At 46.5% G+C, this 23515-nt stretch overlaps 1 protein-coding gene across 1 annotated transcript in view; it reads left to right on the forward strand.

The window, feature by feature from the left end:
- LOC309625619 (phosphoglycerate kinase 1-like) overlaps window positions 1–23515 on the forward strand; it is a 122107-nt gene that overhangs the window by 92451 nt on the left and 6141 nt on the right. Inside the window, 2 exon segments of the mRNA XM_082385548.1 lie at window positions 21086–21243; window positions 23061–23513. Of these exon segments, the coding sequence (XP_082241674.1) occupies window positions 21086–21243; window positions 23061–23513 (611 nt within the window).

The following is a 23515-nucleotide window of genomic DNA, read 5'->3' on the forward strand; positions in this document are numbered from 1 at the left end:
AAACTAGGCTCTTTTTTCAAACTTGAAGACAAGTAGGAGGGCAAACCTACACAGACAGCTAACTGGCTGAAATGTTTATCAGATGAACTAGGGGTGGGAAAAGAAGATTATGGAGGGGTGAGTATTATGTGCAGTGACAGGCAGTGATATGTTTAGCAGGTGGACTCCATCCTCCCCCAAAGCCCGATTTACAGTGTTTGCCAGTCTCTGTGGCATAAATGCTCCCACGATGGCCAATGTCACGCTACCAATATGGCATCACTGAATGGCACGTGGGGAAGAGTGTGCAAAATTGGCTCTTGAGAACGGGTACAGGCCTGCTGCTGTGCACCACTGTATGTATGTGCAAGGGCAGGGAGTCAGGAAACAGCACGTGTGTTTGGGGTACTCTAGGTTGGTAAGATCTGCTAGACCACAAGGAACAAGTGGCAGGGGAAGGTGGAATGAGAACAGGGATGAGACAGGAGAAGTGGTAGAAAAGACCATGAGAGAGGGCTTTGGCTGGAGCTGCACTGTCCAGTTTGGTACTCACAGGTTGCTACAGAGTGCTTGAAATGTGTCTGGTCCAAATTGGGGTGTGCTGTAAGTGTAAATTACACACTGGATTTCAAAGACTTAGTACATATATATATTATATATAATTAATAGATATATGAATATATGTAATTAATATATTTGTGTTGATTACATATTAAAATGATAATATTTGGATATATTGGGTTAATCACATATTTACAATTAATTTCATCTGTTTTCTTTTTTACTTTTAAAAATGCAGCTATTAGAGAAAGCCAAACTACACGTGTAGCTCGCAATACATTTCTTTTAGACAGCTTTGAGCCAGAGAATTTGGACTTTATTCAACAGGCAACAGAGAGTCTTAGAAAAGTTTTAAACAGATATGGTCTGCTTCCATAATGGTCCATCTGGTGCCGTGTAGAGTTTGCTGAACCCAGGCCGGAGGAGGGAAACTTGAGAGAGTCCAGGCCAGAGGGACGCGGCACTGAATGAGGCAGAGGACGTGGGGATGAAGGAGGAGAGAGCAGACTGGATGGGACAGGGTGACCGATTGCATGTGAGAGGTGGGCAGAGGGAGGAATCAAAGGTGATGCCCAGGTTTCTGGCTGGACCACTGTCCAGTTGGAGTGATATTACCAGAGATGGAAGTGTAGGAGGAATGAAGATATCTTGGGGGAAGATAATGTGTTCAATTTCAGACCTGATGAGTCTGAGGTGCTAGGGAACTTTCAGGTGTCCAGCAGGCAAGTGGGTACAGGGGTCTGGAATCCTGTTGGCACCATCTACAAAATGTATCCCGAATCAACCGTCTCCTACCACCGCTACTGCCACCTCCTAATCCAACCACTATAATATCCTGTCTGGATTATCACTGCAGCCTTCTAGCTAGTTTTTTTGCTGATACATTTGCCTTGCTTTTTCTCAAGTCTCAATCAACAGGCAGAATAACCTCGTTAAAAGCACATCAGAACATGGCATGCCTCCCCTCACAGTCTTCCAGTGAATTCCACGGTACTCACTCCACTCTGTACAATGGCCTAAGGTCCTATGCGACCTGGCCCTGCTACTCTGAGCTCCACTGCCCTCTCCCTCAGTGACTCTGCTTTAACCACACTGAGCTCCTTGCTGTTTCTGGGACTCACCAGGAATCCTCCTTGCCTCAGGGCCTTTGCACCTGGTACTCTTCCCTTGGATTTCTGAGGAGCTATCTCCCTCACCTCCTTCAGGTCTTTACTCAACTACCCCTTCTCTGTGAAGACTTCCTGCCCACTCCATCTAAAATGACACCCCACTCTTTCCTTCCTTTCTTTATTTTTTTCACCAGCTCTTACCACTATTAATCATACTGTAAATGTTACTTATTTATCATATTTAATGTCTGTATCCCTCATTTGAATGTAAACTCTGTAAGGCAGAAATTTTCTCTGTTTTATCTGCTGCATCCCTGAACCTGGAATGGTTGCTGGTGCATAGTAAAAACTGAAATATTTGTTAAATGAAAGAATAAACTGCAGAAGATCAACGGGCTGAGTATATAAGGCCTAGGAATAAACAAGCCCTTGGAATCCCAGCTCTGACACTAGTCATTGTGACCTTGGACTGGTTATTTACCATCTCTAAGCCTTAATTTTCTCATCTATGAAATGGAGAGATTAATAGTACCTCCCACAAAAGATTTTTGTGAGGATGCATCCAGTCAAGAAATATTTATGGACCCCCTCCCATGTGCCAGGAGCTGTGTTTAAATGGGGATTAGGTGAGAGAATTTATAGAAGAGTTTGACATTGTGTCTGCCATATTGCAAACCAGCCGTAAAGCCTTTACTGAGTATTAGCAGAGGAAAGAGTGTTAAGCAGTCAGGAGACAGGGCTGTGTGAGAGCCGCTGAGCTGGGAGTGAGTGTACTGACCCAGAGGGAGTGAGCAGAGTGCGGGGTGAGGGGAGGGGGCTCTGCTGACCTTGCCGATTTCTCAGGGATGAACCCCGTGAGGGGGAGCCAGGAAGCAAGGTGGACTTTGAAGGATGATTAGGGAGTAGAAGGGGAATTCTGGTGTCATCATCAGCATACCAGTGCCAGAATGCAGAAGAATTGCAGACACAGACTCTCTCCAAAGCCACAGGTCATTACTCCCAGGAGGAATGACACCGTGGGCGCCCCCCTGCGAGGATCGAGGGGCCATGAGAAGAACACTGTAACTTGGCAGGGTCCCACATACTTCAGACCGGATTAGGGTGGGACTCCTGAGTCCTGTGCCTCACTACTTGAAAATCCCATGAAAGAGCTGGAGCCTCGTTCTGGGCAGCAGTGGACAATGGCTCTTTGTCACCAGCCAGTGAAGAGTAAGTGAGAAGAGTGATGGAAGCAGAGGTCTGAGGGGTGCTGTGCCCATGGGGGGTCTCAGATGGTGTGGAGAAGAGGGTCAAGGCCTGGGAGGTCACAGTCAGGCAGGATGAGCGCGTGGAGAACTGAGGGCCCTGCCCTTTCCCTCCGGACCCACCATGGCTCTGGCCCTTTCTGCCTTGGGCTGTGCCTTGCTCTGGCCTTCCTGGTGGATTATTCTGGAAGACTTCCCAGGAAGTTTGGAGGTCCCTCAGGTCCAGGCCCCAGGGATGAGGGAGCCCAGGATAGCGGTTATTCCAATGATGTGAGCCCCTCAGGCACTCCGGCTTCTTCGGTGCCCAGGAGGCACTGTGGTGCCACAGAGCCGACAACATGAAGCCGGGGACCCCACTGCACTGTGGGGTGGAACAGGCTGAGAAGTCAAACCCTGAGGTGTAGCCTCTCGCCTTCCACCCACGTTAAGCAGAAACCACAACTTCAAGGCTTAGTGCGCTCCTCCCTCCAGCCCTCAGTAGTATATGTTGTGTGAGAGACACCTGAAGCTCAACAAGCAATTACAAAGTGAATCCTATGTAACCACCACCTAGGACATGAGGGGACCACTGCCATCTCCCCTTCATCCCTTTCTGATTTCTATCCCTTGCCTCCCCCTGAAGGTAATTACTATGCTGACTTCTGGAACAATCATTCCCATGTTTTTTGTGTGTGTGTTTGTTTGTTTGTTTGTTTTACAAGGCAGCATAGTGCAGTGGTAAGAACATGGATTCTGGAGGCAGAAGGTGTTCATTCACTTCTTGGTTCCTCTACTCACTCGCTGCGTATCCTTGGGCAGAATACTTTATCTCTCTGTGCCCACTGTCTTCATCTGTGACGTAAGGATCATGAGAGAATGCAAGCTGATGAGGTTGTTTAAAACATTAAATATGAGTTAATATATGTGTAGTGCTTGGAACAGTGCCTTGGGTAGTATGGGTGCTCTTTGTAGTACTGTCACCTAAATATACATGCCTTAGCAGATATATGGTCTAGTTTGCTAGTTTTTGAACTCTGTGCTAACGAATCATACTCTAAAACCAACCAACAAATAAACAACCAAACAGATAGGTACAAAGCCTATATGATGACGGCAGCCATGATGATTGAAGGGGAAAAGGATGTGCCAGTGGCTGAAGTTCTGGACATAGGAGGAGCCCGTCGTGATGGGCTGGGACGTGAGGACAAGAGCACACAGGGTTGGCATAAACAGATCATGGCGGTTAACACTCAGCAGAGAGGTGTAACTGGGAGTGTTACTGAGTCTAAGCTTATACTGTTTGTTGCAAGACAGGCCAGTAAATCAAGTTGTTGGGACAAGGAGTAGTGACTTTATTCGGAAAGCCAGCAGACCGAGAAGATGGTGGACTCATGTCCCAAAGAACCATCTTACCCAAGTTAGAATTCAGGCTTCTTTTATACTAAAAGGGGAGGGGGTGTGGTTGGTTGCTGCAGACTTCTTGGTGTGGAAATCCTTTGTTCTTGCAGCTGCCCATGTAGGTCATGTCACAATATTCCTGTAAACCTCCAGCAAGACAAATGTTATTCTCTGTTCTGCAACTTTTCATCTCTATATGAATGGAAAAGTGTTACACCTTTAAAGGTCAGAGCCTTGAGAATGGGCCATCCTGTATATTTCAGGCTACAGGCAACATGTTCTCCTTGTAGCAAAAGCAATAGAATACAGAGGTTAAAGTAAAAGAAACAGATCAATATGGAGTCAGATCTGTTCTTCCCTATTACAAGAGAACACAGCATGGGTCCAAGGAGTAGGAGGGGCTCTGGGGAGTGAGGCAATCTGTCTCTCCTCTCCCACCACCCGGCGCCCAGCGTGGTTCTTGTGGACCTCATGCTGCTTCCTTCACGGTGCAGTGCAGACTCCGTCTCCATTCTGCCTCTGGTTGCGTGACTTCACACTTCCACTCCCGGCTGTGGGGCCTGGCTGTAGGTCACTGCCCTGACAATAGATGCTTCAGTTTCAGTGCAGCCTGGACAGTGTCCAGAGCCTCGTGGGCCTCTGTCTCCAGAGGGAACAGCCCTGTGCTTGGGGAACAAGAAGCCCAGCTCCCAACTGCACTGTGGGTAGAGTTAGATTGAAAATGTCGTTATTCAGCAAACTTGTACTAAATACTTAGAAGTCCCAAATACTTCACTGAACTGAGATGGTTTTCTTTGCTTTCCCTGGATCTGCCCACTCAGTCTTCATACCAGCCCTGAGCTCTCCTGCTGTCTCTGTTTTATAGAAGAGGAGACAGAGGCGGGTAACTCGCTCCCGCTCACATGGCTAATAAGTGCAGGAGGCCTGGCCAGGGCCGTGCTCTTGAGCAGTCACTGCCCTGCTTCACCTCACTTCCTTGCTCAGTAGTCCTGGTTCTGCTCCGCTGGCTATGTGGGCACACTGCTGAACCTCTGTGGGTTTCAGTTTCCCTGCTTATGAGGAGCAGGCCTATGGGCCCCAGTGTTCCCATTCCCTGATTCACTGCCCTTCATGGAGGCCTCCCGCAGATGCCGGCCAGCCCTGGGCACCTGGGGACTCCACGAGAAGTAATATCATGGCCTCTGGCCTCCTCAGGGAACTTACGTTTGGGGACACAACTGATGATACAAGATGGTGAATAATTAACTTTCCAACGTGTGATTCAGACCAGGGTATAAGTAAGGGCTCTGGGAGGCAGCTGAACAAGTCTTGCCTAGTGGAAAAATGGATCATCTTAAAGGAAGAGCAAATCCTCCTTAGCCACTGCTAAAAATTACTTCTCTGTTAGGCAAGGGCCAGAAACACTTGCCTGGCGGACAAGTCATTACCGTCTGGCTCCCAGTCGGCCCTGCCTGCCACCCCCCCCCGCCCCTGGCCGGGAGCCCTGTGCAGCTGGTGGACGTGCCTCATTTCACAAAAGCATCAACACTTAGAGGGTGTGTTTTTTCTTCCTCCACATAACATGCTTCCTTATGTTGAAATATTTCTCCACAGGGCTATGCATGGGCTGAAGAGGATGTATGGTGAGCAGGCAGAGCCCCAGAAATAGAGGGCTAGTTGGGATTGTGCAAAAGTCAGTGAATGAACCTGGTGACAGAGACACCACACACCCTGAGGCTGGTTACTTCAACCGTAAAGAACTAGTTGTGAGAAACACAGTTTGACTGGGTTGGGGCCATGACACCGGGGAATGGAAGCCCTGGAGACCATATTTTTAAATGTTGAGCTTGGGCTGAAGAACGAATCTTAGGTTTGTGTTGACTCATACTGTGGCATCTCAGAGCCTGTGGAGAGGCGGCACCTATCCCAGGATTCTTGTCTCCCACTGTGTCTCTTCCTCTGTTGGTTTTCTTCCCTACGGTTCTGTTCAAGCTCTGCTGCTCATTCTACTACTGCAAGGGATAATACCTTTCCAAGATTTCAGTGTTTAGCAGTGGGCTGATGGCTCACAACTTTACTTTTTAATTTTAAAATTTTATATTTTGATTGACGTATAGTTGATTTATAATGTTGTGTTTCAGGTGTATAGCACAGTATGTATATATGTATTATATATTCTTTTTCAGATTCTTTTCCCTTATAGGTTATTATAAAATATTGAGTAGAGCTCCCTGTGCTATACAGTAGGTCCTTGTTAGTTATCTATTTTGTATACGGTAGTGTGTATCTGTTAATCCCAGCCTTAGAGTTCCAGCTGGGATCTGGCCGTAGACTCTGGACTCGCGAACGCGGCTGCCTCCTGGGTGTCGTCATTCAGAGTCCCGCAGGTGCCTCTTCTCAACTAAACTCCTCCCAAACTTGCTTCTCCCCATCTGCCTTCTAACTCAGTGAATGGCACCATCGCTCACCCTCACCATCCTCCATGTGCAAAGAGTCGCCAGTTCCCTCCATGTCTTTCCACTCCATGCGTGAACCTCAGTTCAGGCCCTGCATCTCCGTCCTATAGCAGCTCTCTCAGGGGTCCCCCTGCCTTCCAGTTTGCTCCCCTTGAACCCACCCTACACACAGCAGCTAAAGTGCTTCCACAGCACAAATAGGAGGTGTAACTCCCCTCCTTAAAGCTCCTCGAAGCCTGCCAGTTGCTTTGGGGATTCAGCCTAAACTCATTCAGTGTAAAGCGCCATTCCCGAGTTGGGCTTGGTGTATCACTCCAGTGATCTGAGGCTTGGCTCTCACGGGAACCTCCCTCCAGGCCCGTGCGTTCTCTGACAGGAATAGGAGATGGACGAGGTGAAGTTGTTAAATGGAAATTACCATCTCTCTCAACACCCGCACTCTACAATGTTTCTGAATTCAGAACATCCCAGCAGAGTCCAAGATGCTGTTTCTAAAGATAGTACATCAGAGTAACCTGCTTACAAATCAATAAGAAAATAACCTATAGGGGAAAAGAATATGAAAAAGAATACACACACACACACACACACACACACACACACACACACATATATATATATGTATAACTGAATCACTTTGCTGTATACCTGAAACTAACACAACATTGTAAATCAAATATACTTCAATTAAAAAAATGCTTTGCTGAAACCAAGAAAAAAAAAAAAAAAGGAAAGAAAAATACAAATAGCCTAAGACAATGACAGAAGATAACCAGGATAACCAGGGAAGAAAGCTGGAGCCTTTACTGCTCTTCCAGACCAGAGCCTGTTGGGCCCTCAGTGAACCTTGCCTGTAACTCTCTTATGACATTTCATACTATGTGGCATCTATTTATTTATTTATCACTTGGTTTATCTCTTACTTTAAAAAATCAACAACCCGAGTTCAGGGAAGATGCATCTGTCTGCATCTTCTATGTACCTTCTGTGCAGTGCATATCTTCTATGCATAGGGCAGAGGAGGATCTCGGTATATGAATGGCCAATTATTAAATCACAATATTATGTCTTTCCCCATTAGCCAGGAATATTTATTTCATTAAAATAGCTTTCTAAAAATATCTCCCCATATTACAAAGGATTATGTTCCTAATGAGTATTTTGCACTTATGAATCAATAATAAAAAGACAAATTCCCTAAGAGAAAAGTTGACCAAAGATGATAGACAATTTAGAAAAGAATTTACAAAAGAAACAATACCAATGGCCATGAAACATGTGGCAGAGGCGTAATCTCCATGTACAAAATGAAAGCTACTGTTTGCAGGAGGTGGGGAAAACAGCGACTTGCACTGTTGGCAGGAGTGTAAATTTGTAGAACCCTTCCTAAGGGCAATTAAGCAATAATAATTCAAAATTTAGAATTTACATGATCTTTGACCCAACAATCCCAGGACTCTGTCCTCTAGGAATAATCAGATAAGGGTACCAAGTTTATGTGAAAGAACAGTAATTGCAACATTAATAATAGAATAGTTAAAAATGCAAATAAGTCAAGCTTTTATCATAATGATATGGTTAAATAAATCATGGTACAGCCATATAATGGAATATTATGCACTTGTTAGAAGAGAAGCAAATCCCTAGATATGTGTTTCTACAAGGAAAAATGCGCGCAATATATCAAGTGAAAGAGGCAGGTTATAAAGCATTTTATCCATCTACCCATCCACCCATCCTTTCATTCTTTCATTCAGCAAGAAAATAGTAAAAGAGTAGTATTAAGCCATTAACAGTAATTATCACTGGATCAAGTTAGACTTTTTAGTGACTTCCACTCTCTATTTCATATTTTGAAGATTTTACAATGAGCAGTGTGGTATATTATTCTTGAAACAGCAAAAACCATAGGTAATGCCAGTTAGGGGGAAAGTTTTTCTTCTTGTTGATTGAAAGAGCAATATGAGAGATTTATCTCTGCTGGCATTTGGGGAACACGTTGCCATATGGGATAATTTTTCATCATGAGGCATCTTGGCTTGGTGGATTAGCCCCTGGTGGCAGAGCCTTGCATCATGTGGAATTTGTCCTGTGTTTTTGACCCCAGCTTTCACTAACTCCTAAGAAACACAGGATAACATTTTCACAGTCCATTCCTGCACCAGTAAAGGGGAACAAATTACATTTAATTTCCAACTATCAGTGGTTAAGAATTGTGTGGGTATATGAAATCAGCAAATAATAAACATTTTATCCATTCGTATTCTCTCTTCTACCTATACTCTCAACCATCATTTTATTTTATTTACTCATTACCAAGACAAAGTGAACTGATTTCTGGTTTTTATTTTGCTCTTCCCCATGTGCTCTTGGCCTGACTTTGTCTTAGAGAACCCTTGCCGGTTCCTATTGATCACTAATTTCTTTTCTACCTAATCACAAAAGGTTAACTAATACAAGTTTACACTTTCCCTTGGCATTGATGACATGCTCATGTAACAATGGCTCCTGGAACGTCATCCTTTTTCCTTCTTAGGAAACTGTAAGTGCTTTGCCCTTTGGTCCACCATGTTGATGTCTTTATGTTGATTGGACCTGGTAAACTGAAAGTGGCATCTCTGGATGCCCTGGGAGGATACATGTGTTCTAGAATGTTGGAAATAAAACCTACAGAGATTCCAGGGGCCAGCCATACTGGTAAAGTTTTTAGGCTCCAGTGTTCTGGACTATGCTGAACATTCTCTCCAAGGTAAAGGACCAGTGAATGCATCTGCACCCCTTACAACCAAGAAAGAAGCACAGCTCTTCGGAAGTCTTTCAGGTGCTGAAGGCAATATGTATTGCACTTGGGACAACTGCTCCATCCCATTTATCAGAGGACTCATGTTGCTGGCAATTTTGATTGGGTCTCAGAGCAAGAGGGGGCTCTGCAGCAGGTCCAGGCTGTAGTATAAGCTGTCCTGCCACTTGGGCCATGTGAACTGGAAAATCCCATAGTGCTGGAGGAATCTTGTGATAAATGAGAGCACCACGTGGTGTCTCTGATGAGTTGCATTGGGGGAGTTGCAGTGCAGATCTCTAGGCTCTGGAGCAAGGACATGCTATCTGTTGCAAGAAATTATGCACTTTTTGAATGGAAGCTCTTGGCAGGCTACTGAACCTGGGAAGAGACTGAGCATCTTGCCAGAAGTCGTCAAATACATGTGCATCCAGAGCTACCTATCATGGACTGAAGGCTGTCATTCCCACCGAGTCATAAGGCTGGAGAAGCCCAGCATAATTCATCTTAAAGTGATCATGGTGCAGCTAGGAGCGGGCCTGGGCAGGTCCAGAGGGCATGAGCACACTAACTGACCAAGGTGAACAGTCTCACATATCACCTGCTTATGTTGCATTGATGCCTCTCTCTAAGCTCATGCCGATGGCCAGGGGTTTCCTATGACCAGTTGGCAAAGGAAGAAAAGAAAATCCAGGCCTAACTCATGGAGGGGTTGACTGGGTCTGTTGGTGTGAGCTGAAAACAGACTGTTCTGCATTACAGCTCCACTCAGGGAACTCTGAAAAGAATAGGAGGGCAGGAGAAAATCCTCCCCATGGGCAGAGCTGCAGGCACTGTACTAGTCTTCCAGTTTGTGAAGAGAGAGAAATGGCTTTAGCTAAGACTATGCTGTGAGTCCTGAGCTGTGGCAAGTGGTTTGGCTGGTGGGTCAGGGGTTTGGATGGAGCAAGATTGGAAGATTGGGGATGAGGTGATGATATGGGAGAAGAGCATACAGAGGGGGCCCAAAGTGTAGGGATTGTTACATCATCTATGAATGCCCACCAGAGAGAATCTACTACAGAATCAGGGACTCAACAATCAGCTGGACAGGATGACGTGACCTGCTCTCAGCCTTCCCAGTGCCAGCACAATGGGCCCGTGAAATGGAATCACCATGGTTACAGAAATGAGAACAACGTATATACCCATCACGGCAGAGCAGATGACACTGATCTTCATGAGGAGGTAGGGTTGCTGCTGCATCATGGGGACAGGAAGGAATAGGTCTGGAAATTAGAGGATTTATTGGGACCATATCTTGGTGCCCAGTTTTAGCTGTAGATGGGCAATTATTGCAACTACAAACTGATAAGAGCAAGGGTTCAGACTCTTCAGGGATAAAAGTCTGTCTATTTCAGCAAACAAGCCACCTAGACCAGTAGAAGTGCTGGTGGAGAGTGCGGGGAATTTAGAAAGAATGGTGGAAGAAGGAGATGATGAATATCAGTTCCAACCTAGCGACCAACTGCAGTGGTGAGTGGGGGGCTGCTTTTCTTCTAATGGTCCCACACAAGCCACTCTCTTTGGAAGACTGCCACCTGCTAACTACACTGCTTTGCCCAGAGGTGCAGAGCCCAGAGGTGCCTGGGAGTTTCCATTTCCTCAGGGACCCCCTTAGCCAGGGGCTGACAGAGTTTGTGAGCATGAAGTCTAGCTCCTTGCCTCGATGGGGACAAACTCACAAGTCTTTCCCTTGTGAGACTCCGCCTGAAATCTCACAACCTTGGGTCCTTCCCTTTCCATGGCCTGCTTCCCTCACTCTCCTATCAGTTTCTTCCAGGGCCGGTCTTACTAAACCACCTGCCCTTAGAATCTTCCTCTCAGAGTCTGCTCTGGGTAATCTCCCACTACTTAACAGGGAGATTAACAGCGGGGGTAATAATAGGTCACATTCACTGGGCATTTACCATGCGCAGGGCACTGTGGTGAGAGCTCTTACATTACCAGGTCCACTGAATCCTCCAGAACTCCCCGCTCCCGACCCCAGGTGCTGAATAAACTCTCAGCAGCAGAGCTTAGGGCTTTAAGGCACAGGCCCAGGAGCCCAACTATCTGGGGTCAAATTCTTGTTCTGCCAATGACTGGCTGTGTGACCTTGGGCAGGTTACTTTCCTCATCTGGAAAATGGGGATAATAATAGGGTCTACTTCACAGGCTGTTTATGAAAATTCGGTGAGTTAATGTAAAGCATTGGAATGCTTTGTAGATGTTTGTTAAATGGACAGATACTTCACAAGGGGCAAGTAAGACTTAGAAAGATTAATTAACTTGCTCAAGTTCACCCAGCTAAAGTGGCAAAGTCAAGATCTGTATGATTTCAAAATCCAGTCTCTTAACTACGACTGTATGCCACCTCTGGTCAGGACTACTGCTCCTTCGTTCCCCTTAGTATATTTCAAAAGGCCCACTTTTCTCTGAGACCACCCATCGCTGGCTGGTCTTTGCTGGGAGACAACAGGAGGAGCCTGGGTCTCCCTGTGGCCGCCCTTGTGGTGAGGCTCTCTATCACTGTGGATATTGTCTTGTCTTGGAGGTGCTGCTGTGTGTTAATTCTCAAGGGGATCTCTCCACAGACCTTCATTTTCTTTATTTCTTTGCCACACCCCTGTTCCCCACGCCTCCCAAAAAAGTAGAGAGAGACTTTCCTTCACTACTGAAGTGATAGCTTATGAGAACCTTTTTTTTTTTAAATTAATTTATTTTATTTTATTTATTTATGGCTGTGTTGGGTCTTCATTGCTGCGCGCGGGCTTTCTCTAGTTGCGGCGAGTGGGGGCTACTCTTCGTTGTGGTGCGTGGGCTTCTCATTGCCGTGGCTTCTCTTGTTGCAGAGCACGGGCTCTAGGCACGCAGGCCTTAGTAGTTGTGGTTTGTTGGCTCAGTAGTTGTGGCTCGCGGCCTCTAGAGCGCAGGCTCTGTAGTTGTGGCGCACGGGCTTAGTTGCTCCACGGCATGTGGGGTCTTCCCGGACCAGGGCTTGAACTCATGTCCCCTGCATTGGCAGGCGGATTCTTAACTACTGTGCCACCAGGGAAGTCCGAACCTTTTTTTTCTTTTAAACTCAGAAATCCTTTTCTCCATTGCCAAGGTAAATGAGATAATAATTTAAAACATATGGAAACATGTAAGGGGGGAGGGAAGTGAGAAAACTCTCACTTGCCACCCATGTGGCTTTCTGAGGCTGCTTCACTCACCCAGGCCTTGGCTCACTGGGGCTGTCATCGGCCTCCTCTTGGACTTCGGGATGACACACCTGGCAGGCTTGGTGAATGTCCTTATAAGGCAACTGCGGTGCCGCCACCGTGGCTTCCCTGGCCTGCATTTCACTAGGGCGATGAAGCAATGTCCCTGAACTGGGGAGGGCGGGGACAGCTTGCTTTTAATTCTCTAATAGCCCCACTCAGGCGGCTCTACTTCCTCTTCTGATGGTTTGAATGTGAGAAATCCAACTACAGGAGAACCTTAAGAAGGAGGCCATTTATTTCCATGCTATTCACTGAGCAAAATGTATTAGGCAGCTGCTATATGCCATGCTCTAATCTCATGGGGTCACATGAGGATTATTTACAGGAAAGGGGAGTGATCCAGATGTGGTGCTGAGCTTCAAGGCTGCCCGGGATCCAACATTAGTTTCACTGTTTTTTATTTTTGTGAGGCCCTCCAGGTCCACGCAGGTCCCAGGACTTGGGAAGGGAGGTAACTCCTTTTGTTAGAAAGGAGAAGGGACATCGAATATTTAATGTCATAGGTACCAAGCCCAGTGTTTTACATCCATCACCTCATTTAATTCTCAAGGTGATCTGTGAAGTAGGTATTTGGGTTTATAGTGGAATTTCCCTGAAATGTCTCCTCTGATCTATCTGGCTGCTCTCTACATCCTAGAGTCAGCCAGGATGAGGCCCCTTGGGTTATTTACATTTTAACCTCAAAGGGTGTTTTCTGTTTTTCAGCCTTAATACTTACGGCTCAGATCAGTCCCAAAGGTTTCCTCCCAGCTCAGATACCCAAATCAGCTGCTCCTGCCAATGGCAAGTGCTCGACTCCAGGCTGCCCAAGCCACCAGGGGCCCAGGAGGCCTGGCCGACCTGCAACTCCACCTCCCCACCGTAGCCCATCATGAGGGGAGGTGGGGAGGCCCCAGACCTTCTACGACTTCGTCTCTGGGCTCCCGGTTCACACCCCATGCCGTCCCCTTCAGTTGGTCTGCTCGGGATCCAGCTTCTGTGCTGGGTAAAAGACCAACATCATGTTGATGCTGGGGGTTTCCCGGGGTTTCACCTTCTTTGGAGAACAGGTGCTGCAGACATAAGCGTCTTTATGACCCAGGCTAGATTAATTGCCCCTGCGATGCGTTCTCTCCCATATCCTCTTTCACAGCTCTTAGCACACGTTTTTCTCTTGAACAGCCGGGAGAAAATTGCACTGAAAATTTGGAAGCATATCTAGATGGCTTCTCTGGGCATGAAATATCAACCCCCCTCCCCTCTGCCAGTTTCCTCCTCCGTCACCTTCCTCCGTCCTTGCCTTGCTGCCTCCTCTCTGGCCACACTGGTCTCTTGCTGCTCCTTAAACATCCAAGGCTAGGGTTGCCAGATAAAATACAGGTTTTCCAGTTACATTTCAGTCTCAGATAAAAAGCAAATGATTTTTTAGTATAAGTATGTCCCAAGTTAAATTACTTCTTGTTTATCTGAAATTTAAATTTAACAGAGTGTCCAACTTTTGCTTTCTTTCTCTTTTCTTTTTTTGCTAAATCTGGTGACAATGCCAAGCTCATTCCCGTCACTGGGGATGTTTGTCAGTCACATGACTCCCCCCTCACTGGACTCTGGCCTTGGCCCAGATGCCTTGTCTTCAGGGAGGCCTCCCCTCGTCCCCACATCTCAAAACATGGCTCCATCCCGACCTTCCACCTCCCCTTGCCTTATTTCCCCCTCAGCAGCACCTGCCTGACTTGCCCTCACATGTGTTTTCTGTCCATCTCTCCACAAGCACGATCACGTCATTAAGTCAGGGATTCACATCAGTTTTGTTCACTGCCATGTGCCCAGTGTCTAGAACAGGGCCTGGAACAAAACAGTCACCCCAGACCATCTGTTGAATGAATGGATTATTCTGCATGATCAGGAGAGAGAATTTTGATTTTTCCCAGTCAGCCCAAGAAAGAGAAGGTAGGAGAAGAAGGCCCTGAGATAAGAGGAGGAAGAGTGGGGAGAGGGGAGGGGAGGAGAAAGAGACAGACAGAGTGAGACAGAGAGGCAGAGACAGACAGACAGAATGAATTGAGAGAAGAGACAGGATGCAGTCTGAGACTGCTCTCATCTGTGGGTGACTTCAGAAGTGTGGGAGCCCACGCAGCTGCTAGAAGACATTTGCACGGAGGGGCCATACAATGCATATGATGTAGACTTTAAGAACACAGGCTTTGCCACAGACTCAAACTTTGAGTCTGGGCTCCACCACTTAACACTTGTAAGGCTTTAAGCACAGAATGCATCTCTAGGCCTCAGTTTCCCTATCTGTTAAATGGTAATAACAATATTACCCAGTCACGGAGCAGTTGGGAGGCGTAAATGAGATACATGTGTCAAGCACATAGCACCAGGTCTGACCCCTGGCAAGTGCGGAAGAGAAGACAGCTGCAAATGCTCCTGCCATCACGGCCATGCTTCTCCTGATCATGAAATTACCATCCCCCCTCACCCCATGATTGCCTCTTCAATTTTTACTGACTCTCAGTTGATGACCATTTTTCAAAAAGAAACAGTGGTTTTGTTTTTGTTCTTTTTTGGTAACCACCGTGGCCCATTAGGGATTAGAGAATAGCTGGCAGGTGTGCTCTGGGTGCTGAGAGGCCAGTGTCGCTCTTCTGCCTGTGGAGTGACTCACCCCTCATGCAGCCCCAGGGATAAGTCTCTGCACTCAGGTGGCTTGGGGGTTTTGGGAAATAGTTGCCACCAGTGTTAAACCCGGAGTGTCAGAGGCCCCTGTCGCTGAGCACACAGGACAGGGCACAGCCTGTCCGGTCTCGACGTGTGCTGGCTCTGTGACCCCCCGCACCCCTTAACTACTCAGCCTCACGTTCTTCCTGTGGAAAACAGGATGGTTTCCTGGTCTGTCTTTCTTCCAGGTTTAGATGACCACGAAGTGAAAGAGGCTATGACAAAAGCTTTGGCAACCCTAAGCTGCTATATAAAGCCCGGATCGTGTCATCAGCATTGTCTGCAGGGGGAGGGGGTCCTGACTAGCTGACTGGGGATCACGGGCTCCGTGGACATCTTGGTGTCACCCACTCCCTGTACCTCATAGACACACGCCCTTTTCCCGGCGCCAGGATCAAATACCACTCAGTGATGTGTCCTCGGGGCGGGGGTGAAAATGACACAAGGCCTTCATTCCTGGGTGCTTCACCACTGCACCCCCCGCAGTCAGGCCAGTGGGTGTCTGCCAGATGTGCGAAGGCAGGAAATTAGCGCCAGCTCTGAATAAATATCTTTGCACTTTGCTCTATTGGTAACTGGCTGTACTTTTGTAGGAGTGGACACGCTCCTGAAAGTTCCCCGGTTCCCAGCCCCGATGAGACACACACGCTCCAGCCCCTCCCCATCCTAGCCTCACCGTTTCTGGGGAACACTCATTCTTAGGTGGCAGCACTGTCCAGGGCCAGACGATGCCTCCTGCAGCAGACAGGCAGGCTCAGGATGTACTGGTGCCCATGACCTCAGCTTGTGGGCCCGGGCCCTGGCCCAGCCCATAAAGCCAAGTCACCTCTGAGAAGCAACCTTCTCTCATTTGGCCAGAGCCAGCCCCCAACTACAGCAGGCAGGGTCCTTGCCTCAGGCTCTGCAACTTAATGCATTTATAAGACAAATATTAACCAAGTGACTACTATGTACTATGTACTAGGTGCTACGAACTCACCAATGAACAAAACCAATATTGAATTTCCCTTCCTTCGTGGAGCTTCCATTCTAGTGTGGGGAGGGTAGGGGAGACAGAAGAAGTAAATAACTAGATTCTGAAGTGTGTAAACAGATGACAAATGACGTAGAAAATTGGCAGGGTAAAGAGGGTAAGGGTGAGTGCAGGGGGAAGGGAACAGCAGGTTCCACAGGGAGGTCCACAGAGAATGTACCACCTGAGTCAACACCAAGGAGGTGAGCACCTGGGAGGGGAGCTGGGAAACATTCCACGAAGGGGGAACAGCCAGTGCAAAGGCCCTGATGCCTTGGCCACCGCCTGGTGTGTTCAAGGAATCAGGAGACCAGTGCCTAGAACCCAGTGAGTGGGGTAAGTAGTGATTGGGGAAACTAGCAGTGGCCAGGTGTGGAGAGCAATCCTGGCAGGTGGCAGCAGGAGAAAAGTGGTTCAAAATCAGCTGGTGGCAAGGGCTGGCTCTGGTTTAGGGGTCCTTGAAGTCTTCATAATGTGGGAATGCCTTCTATAAGGAAAAATATGAGATTACAAATATGAAATTAAGCACAGGGTTTTGGAAATGCAAGCGAGGGCCCCTGAAGCTTAGGTTCCTTAACTCCCTGATGGTGGAGCTGTGGACCCGAGGCCTGTGCTTGGGATGGCTCCGGAGGGCCCCACTCACCCCAAGGCAGCACCCTCCTCCCTCTCTCCCTTCCCTACGGCATTGCCCTTCTGTGACTTCTTTCCTGGTCCAAGCTTCCTGTGACATCCATCTCAACCAGTGTTTGCACAGATAGCAATGGGGACAGAGAGAGGACCTGAGGGACCTCTGTGTCCCCAGCCTAGCCACATGGGTCAGAGTCCAGCCAACAGGGATGACAGTGACAGTGAGGGTGGCAGGGATGTCCCCCTAGGAGGGGAAGGACAGGAATCATGTCTCCGCAGAGGACATTTCTCTGATTTTGTGGTTCTGTCCGCATCCAGGAAAAGAAACCAGGAGGGCAAGCGCACACTCAATATGAAAGGAGGCTGGGGTCCTCCCCCAGGCCCCCCACTGTGACCCTTCAGGGCGTAGCTGCACGGGGCTGGGTCCCAGAAGATGAGCTGGGGGACTCTCTTAAGCTGGCTGGTGAGCGCCACACACGGAGGCCCAGGCTTTGCTTTGGAAACCATGAAGGGGTTGGGGACAGGACTGGAGCAGGCGGGGAGAGAGAAGAAAGGAATTATTCAGAGTCCAGTTATGAATTATTGGCTGTGGGGAAAGAAACCAAGATGTTCGGGGGAGTAGTCATTATGTTCCTCTACGTGATGTGGCTTCTGAGGGGCCTGGTTAAATGCGAACTATGCCCTCCCTCCCTCCCTCCCTCCCTTCCTTCCTTCCTTCCTTCCTCCCTCCCTCCCTCTCTTTTTTCTCTCTTTCATTCATTGATGAGAAAAGATCCCATTTAAAAGTAGCTGGTGTATGTAGACCCTTCCCAATTTAAAAAAAAATCATAATAATTTTTCTTTAAAGTGTCAATTGCTATCTTTGTCTAGGTAGAGACATTTAAGCAAGTTTGGATATGATATGGAAATTTTGATTAATTTGTTTGAATGGGACTCTTGTTGTAATACAATCCTTTGTCTTTTGGAATAAATCAACCAAGAAGCATTTATAGCACAGCAGCTATATATGCAGTTTTATTTTAGGGCCTCCTTATTCAAGGAGGTTGAATCCAAAATCCTACTCCTGGAGGTGATTTTGGTCTGGCTGTGAAGTCAGTGCTTATGCCTGTGGGGAGACGGGTCGATGGCGCCATGGCATTGCTTCTCAGGCCTTACACTTGACTATTTCTCTTCTTATTCAATGTGTTTTCCCTGGACTGTCGCACCCGCACCCGAGACATCACCACCCTCTGTCAAGCTTTCAATGCCAAATCAGTCTCCAGCCTGACTTTCTGCTACCTCCCAGGTGGTTTTCCAGGATGCAGAGGACCGCAGGCTCACTCCCTGAAACCCCCAATCCATCCGGCCTTTGGGGCGGCCAGCCTGAAACACACTCATCTGACCACAGCCCTGGTCTAGCCAGGAGCCTCCACTGGTCGCTGTTATCCACAACAGAGGCCCAAGCATCTGGAAATGTAACTTGTTTTTCAAGTAAAATATTGCATTGAACACCAGTAGAAGAAAGATGGGAAGTTATTTTATTGGTAGACATGTACTTTACAGGCATATGTTTATAACATTTGCTTGCTCTAAAGCCAGCCGCTCTGAATGATGAGGCTATTTTCAAAAGCATAAACATTTGACACTTATGGTCATGGATGCACTTGCAGTTTTTATTTTTTAATTCGTTAATTATTTTAGTATAGATGATTTACAATGTTAGTTTAGTTTCAGGTGTACAGCAAAGTGATTCATATATATATATATATGGTCTTTTTCAGATTCTTTTCCATTATAGGTTATTACAAGGTATTGAATATAGTTCCCTATGCTATACAGTAGGTCCTTGTTTTATCTGTAGTAGTGTGTATCTGTTAATCCCAAACTCCTAATTTATCCCTCCCCCGCCCTTTTCCCCTTTGGTAACCATAAGTTTGTTTTCTGTGTCTGTGAGTCTATTTCTGTTTTGTAAATAAGTTCATTTGTATCATTCTTTTAGATTCCATCTGTAAGTGATATCATATACTTTGTCTTTCTCTGTCTGACTTACTTCATTTAGTATGATAATCTCCAGGTCCATCCATGTTGCTGCAAGTGGCATTATTTCATTCTTTTTTATGGCTGACTAATATTCCATTGTATATATGTACCACATCTTTATCCATTCACCTGTCAATGGACATTTAGGTTGCTTCCATGTCTTGGCTATTATAAATAGTGCTGCAATGAACATTGGGGTGCATGTATCTTTTCAAGTTAGAGTTTTCATCTTTTCTGGATATATGCCCAGGAGTAGGATTGCTGGATCATATGGCAACTCTATTTCTAGTTTTTTAAGGAACCTCCATACTGGTCTCCATAGTGGCTGCACCACTTTACATTCCCACCAACAGTGTAGGAGGGTTCCTTTCTCTCCACACCCTCTCCAACATTTATTATTTGTAGACTTTTTGATTATGGTGCACTTGCAGTTTTAGATCAGCCTCAGCCTCCAATTTATTCCTGTATTTGTTTCTGTTGCCCAGTGTTGAGAAAGTTTGGCTCAAGATATAAGTAATAAAACTAGAAACATCTTCACGTTTTATTTTTACACATCTTGCCTTGCCATCTCGGGATGCTCTTAATTAAACAAATCCAAGATCTTGAATGCAGAGTAGGAGAAAATGTTGAGTCTAATATTGAATCATTAACAATATCTAACTGCTTTCATTGTTTATGTTAAATGTAAAATTCACATCACAAGTAGCTCAAATTTAAGATAGGTGCTCATGCAGTATTATCCTGACTGCACAGCTAACCATTATGCAGTGGGGAGTGAATGTGATCACCTAGGTTTTGTCAGCCGGCATTTGGCTATTCAGTTTACCATGGTCCTGTGTCTGTACAAATTGATGCAAGAGGGCATACACAGACCTGGATTTTAAGAAATCACCCGTACAGAGCTACAGTCTTTCTAATCGTGACACCTTTATTAAATATTCAAAATCATGAACCAAATCAGAAGAAAAGATCAGTTCTCACTGTATCAAGAGCATTTGCCCGGCGACATGAATTAGTGCATTTGTGGTCTCTAATATGTTAGCATTTGATATAAAGCACATGTGACTATGTTGATATAAAATTACAGTTGATTTTTTAATGATTTAAAGTACATATTTTGGGTAGCTTTTTAAAAAAAATAGAAAAATCCATGGACAGAATCCAAAAGCCAAAAGGTAAAAGAAGGATATTTAGTGACAAATAAGTCTTCCTCCACCTCATCCTCAACCAGTATCGTTCTCCCCAGTATTTTTCTTCACTGTTACCAGTTTCTTTGAATCCTACCAGAGACATTCTCTGTGTGTGTGGGAGTGTGTCTTAATTTGTGCTACCCTAGAGACAGACCTTGACACAAGGATTTAAATGAAGCTATTTATCTGGGAAGAGCTCCCAGGAAACTCCTGCAGGGGCTGGGGGCATGAGAATGGGGAGGGAAGGCAGCCAATAAAGGGAAGATCATCGAGTAAATTCCACCATGAACAAACAGAGCGTAATGCCACCGGGGAACTCTGGGAGCCAGCATTGGACACGTGGCCCAGTATTATTTCTCCTGTGGGGAAATGAGGCTGGTAATTTATAACCAACGGCATTGTTTGAGGGCTGTGGGGTGTGGGCAACCAGCCATGCGGCCAGGCACAGTGGACCCTGGTGGTCAGAGAAAACTCTCAATCAAAGAAATGCAAGAGCTGGCCCTTTAGAGTGTGCAGGTGTGCCCTGAAATGTTAAGGAGCAGGAGATATGGGCAGGGCACCAACAGCATCTGCTACAACATTCTCCTAAAAACATTTTGAATGAAATTTGAACCAAACATTTGCAGCAACCGTGGCCTAGCCCCGCGATTGCCAGGCTTCCACAGAGCCCAGTCTGAAGGCCATTGGCATTCGTGGGAGCAGCAAATGAAGCTTTCCAGGGTCTGGCTCCTGTCAACTACTTCTGGTTCCTTTCCCTCCTTAATCACAGTCAAGTTGTCACCCAGTGGTACAAGTGATTTGTGCTGGCGGGCCCCTGCACATCCGGTGGAGCACACCTCCCTGCCTTTCCTCATGATGCTGTCTTGGCCTGGGAGCACCCTTTCCCTTCCTCTTAGCTGCCTAATGCTACTTGTTCTCAAGATTCGGGTGAGTAGAAAGAATAAACTTTCCATTTGGTGTAGTAGAGGGCTCACCGAGGTGTTTAGCCCAGAGCCTGACAGAGACTATGCTCTCAGGAGTGATTATCTGCCCATGTCCCCCGCTGTCTTATGCCTTGGGGAACCTTCCCTGCCACCCCTGGGCTAGATTGGGATTCCACTCTGCTCAGTGTCCTAGCACCCTGGGCTCACCTATTGGAATGATCTGTTTGCCTGTCTGTCTCCCCCAACTGTACCAGGAACTTCTTCAGGGCAGGAAGCAGGCTTTGCTCACCTCTGAATCCCCGTTGCAGGCAGTATGGCTCAGTAAATGCTTTTGAACAGAATTCAACAGAGGGCACTGCACAGTGCCCCTTCTTTGCAGTATTTGTAGGAATCCTGAGGGAGCAATTGCTGCAGACAAGGCGGCCCTTGAATGTGTGTTAGGTGGCCTTGAATAAGACACATGCCTGTAAAGGAGGTTGCTGCCTCCTTCCTGGGGAGAGACCTGTAGACCTGCTCCTTAATTTGGCATGCAAGATTGTTTCTGCTCTTTTCATTTTTGTATTTGTTTAATGGATAGTCAGTCCCTCAGTCCATAAATATTTTCTGAGTCCCTACTATTCTGGGCACTATTCTAGGGGATGGAGATATAGGGGTGCACATGACAGAAGGAGGTCCCACCTCAAAGAACTTCCCTCCCTTGGAAGGTGTAGAATAGTACAGAATGGAATATTCATTCGGACTAGCCTGTTGTCACTGGCGGGATATGAAGAATCTGGAACAAGTGGGGCTCATCAGGGCCTGGCTGATGGAAACCTCAGGCAGTTGTAAGTAAAGGCACGGGGGCAGACATCCCAGTAGGAGGAGGGAACCAAAGGAGGTCAAGGACAGCCGTCATTTAGAAACATATTGAATGCATCTGTGGTCAGCATACTGGAAGTCACAAAGAGATAGAAGCCTCAGTCCGTCCCTGTGAAGATCTGCTGTCTACAGTGGGAGAGGAAAGTCACAGTTATCCTGAGGATTATCAACCAGTAAGGACCATCCAGTCAACCATTTTTAAAGACTTTTTATTTGAAAATAATTATAGACTCAAAGAAAGTTGCAAAAAATAGTACAGTGAGGTTGTGTGTACCGTCACCCAATTTCCCCCAGTGGCAATACTTACATAACTACAGGACAATATCACAGCCAGGAAACTGACATTAGTAAAAGGCACAGATCTTGTTCAGATTTCCTTTGTTTTACATATGAGTCTACAAAATCGTTTCACATGTGTAAATTCACATAACAACCATCACAGTCAAGACACAGAACAGTTCTGTCACCACAAAGATATCCCTGGTGCTACACCTTTATAGTCACCACCCCCCGCCCCCCAACCCCTGCCTAGTGTTGAGTTTTGAAAGTTCTTGATGTTCTAGACATGAGCCCTTTGCCACGTGTGCGGTTTGCAAATATTTTGTACTTGTCTATAGCATGTCTTTTCATCCTCTTTACAGGGTCTTCTGCAGAAAAAAAGATTTTAATTTTGATGAAGTACAACCTAAGTTTTTCTTTTATGGACTGTGCTTGTAGTGTCACATTTAAGAACTCTTCATTTTTCCCTAGGTTTGAAGGTTTTCTATTTTCTTCTAAAAGTTTTATAATTTTACATTTAAATCTATGATCATTTTCCAGTTAATTTTGTATAAGGTGTGAGGTTTGGTTCGAAGTTCTTTTTTTTTCTTTTGCCTATAAATATTGAATTGTTCCAGCGTTTTCTGTTTTAAAAAAACTATCCTTTCTCCATTGAGTATCTTTTGCTCCTTTGTCAAAAATCAGTTGGCTGACCTGGGCCTGCCTGATGGTGTCCCCATGCCTGACATGTACTCCTGGCAACCAGTTGCTGTAGAACTGAAATCTCTGCTAGGCAAGGATGTTTTGTTCTTGAAGGACTGCGTGGGCCCAGAAGTGGAGAAAGCTTGTGCTGACACAGCTGCTGGGTCTGTCATCCTGCTGGAGAACCTTCGCTTTCATGTGGAGGAAGAAAGGAAGGGAAAAGATGCTTCTGGGAACAAGGTTAAAGCTGAGCCAGCCAAAATAGAAGCCTTCCAAGCTTCGCTTTCCAAGCTAGGGGATGTCTATGTCAATGATGCTTTTGGCACTGCTCACCGAGCCCACAGCTCCATGGTGGAAGTAAATCTGCCAGAGAAGGCTGGAGGGTTTTTGATGAAGAAGGAGCTGAACTACTTTGCCAAGGCCTTGGAGAGCCCAGAGCGACCCTTCCTGGCCATCTA

This window comes from Balaenoptera borealis (assembly GCF_965194805.1).
Source record: "Balaenoptera borealis genome assembly, chromosome: 1".
NCBI classification, from domain to species: Eukaryota; Metazoa; Chordata; class Mammalia; order Artiodactyla; family Balaenopteridae; genus Balaenoptera; species Balaenoptera borealis.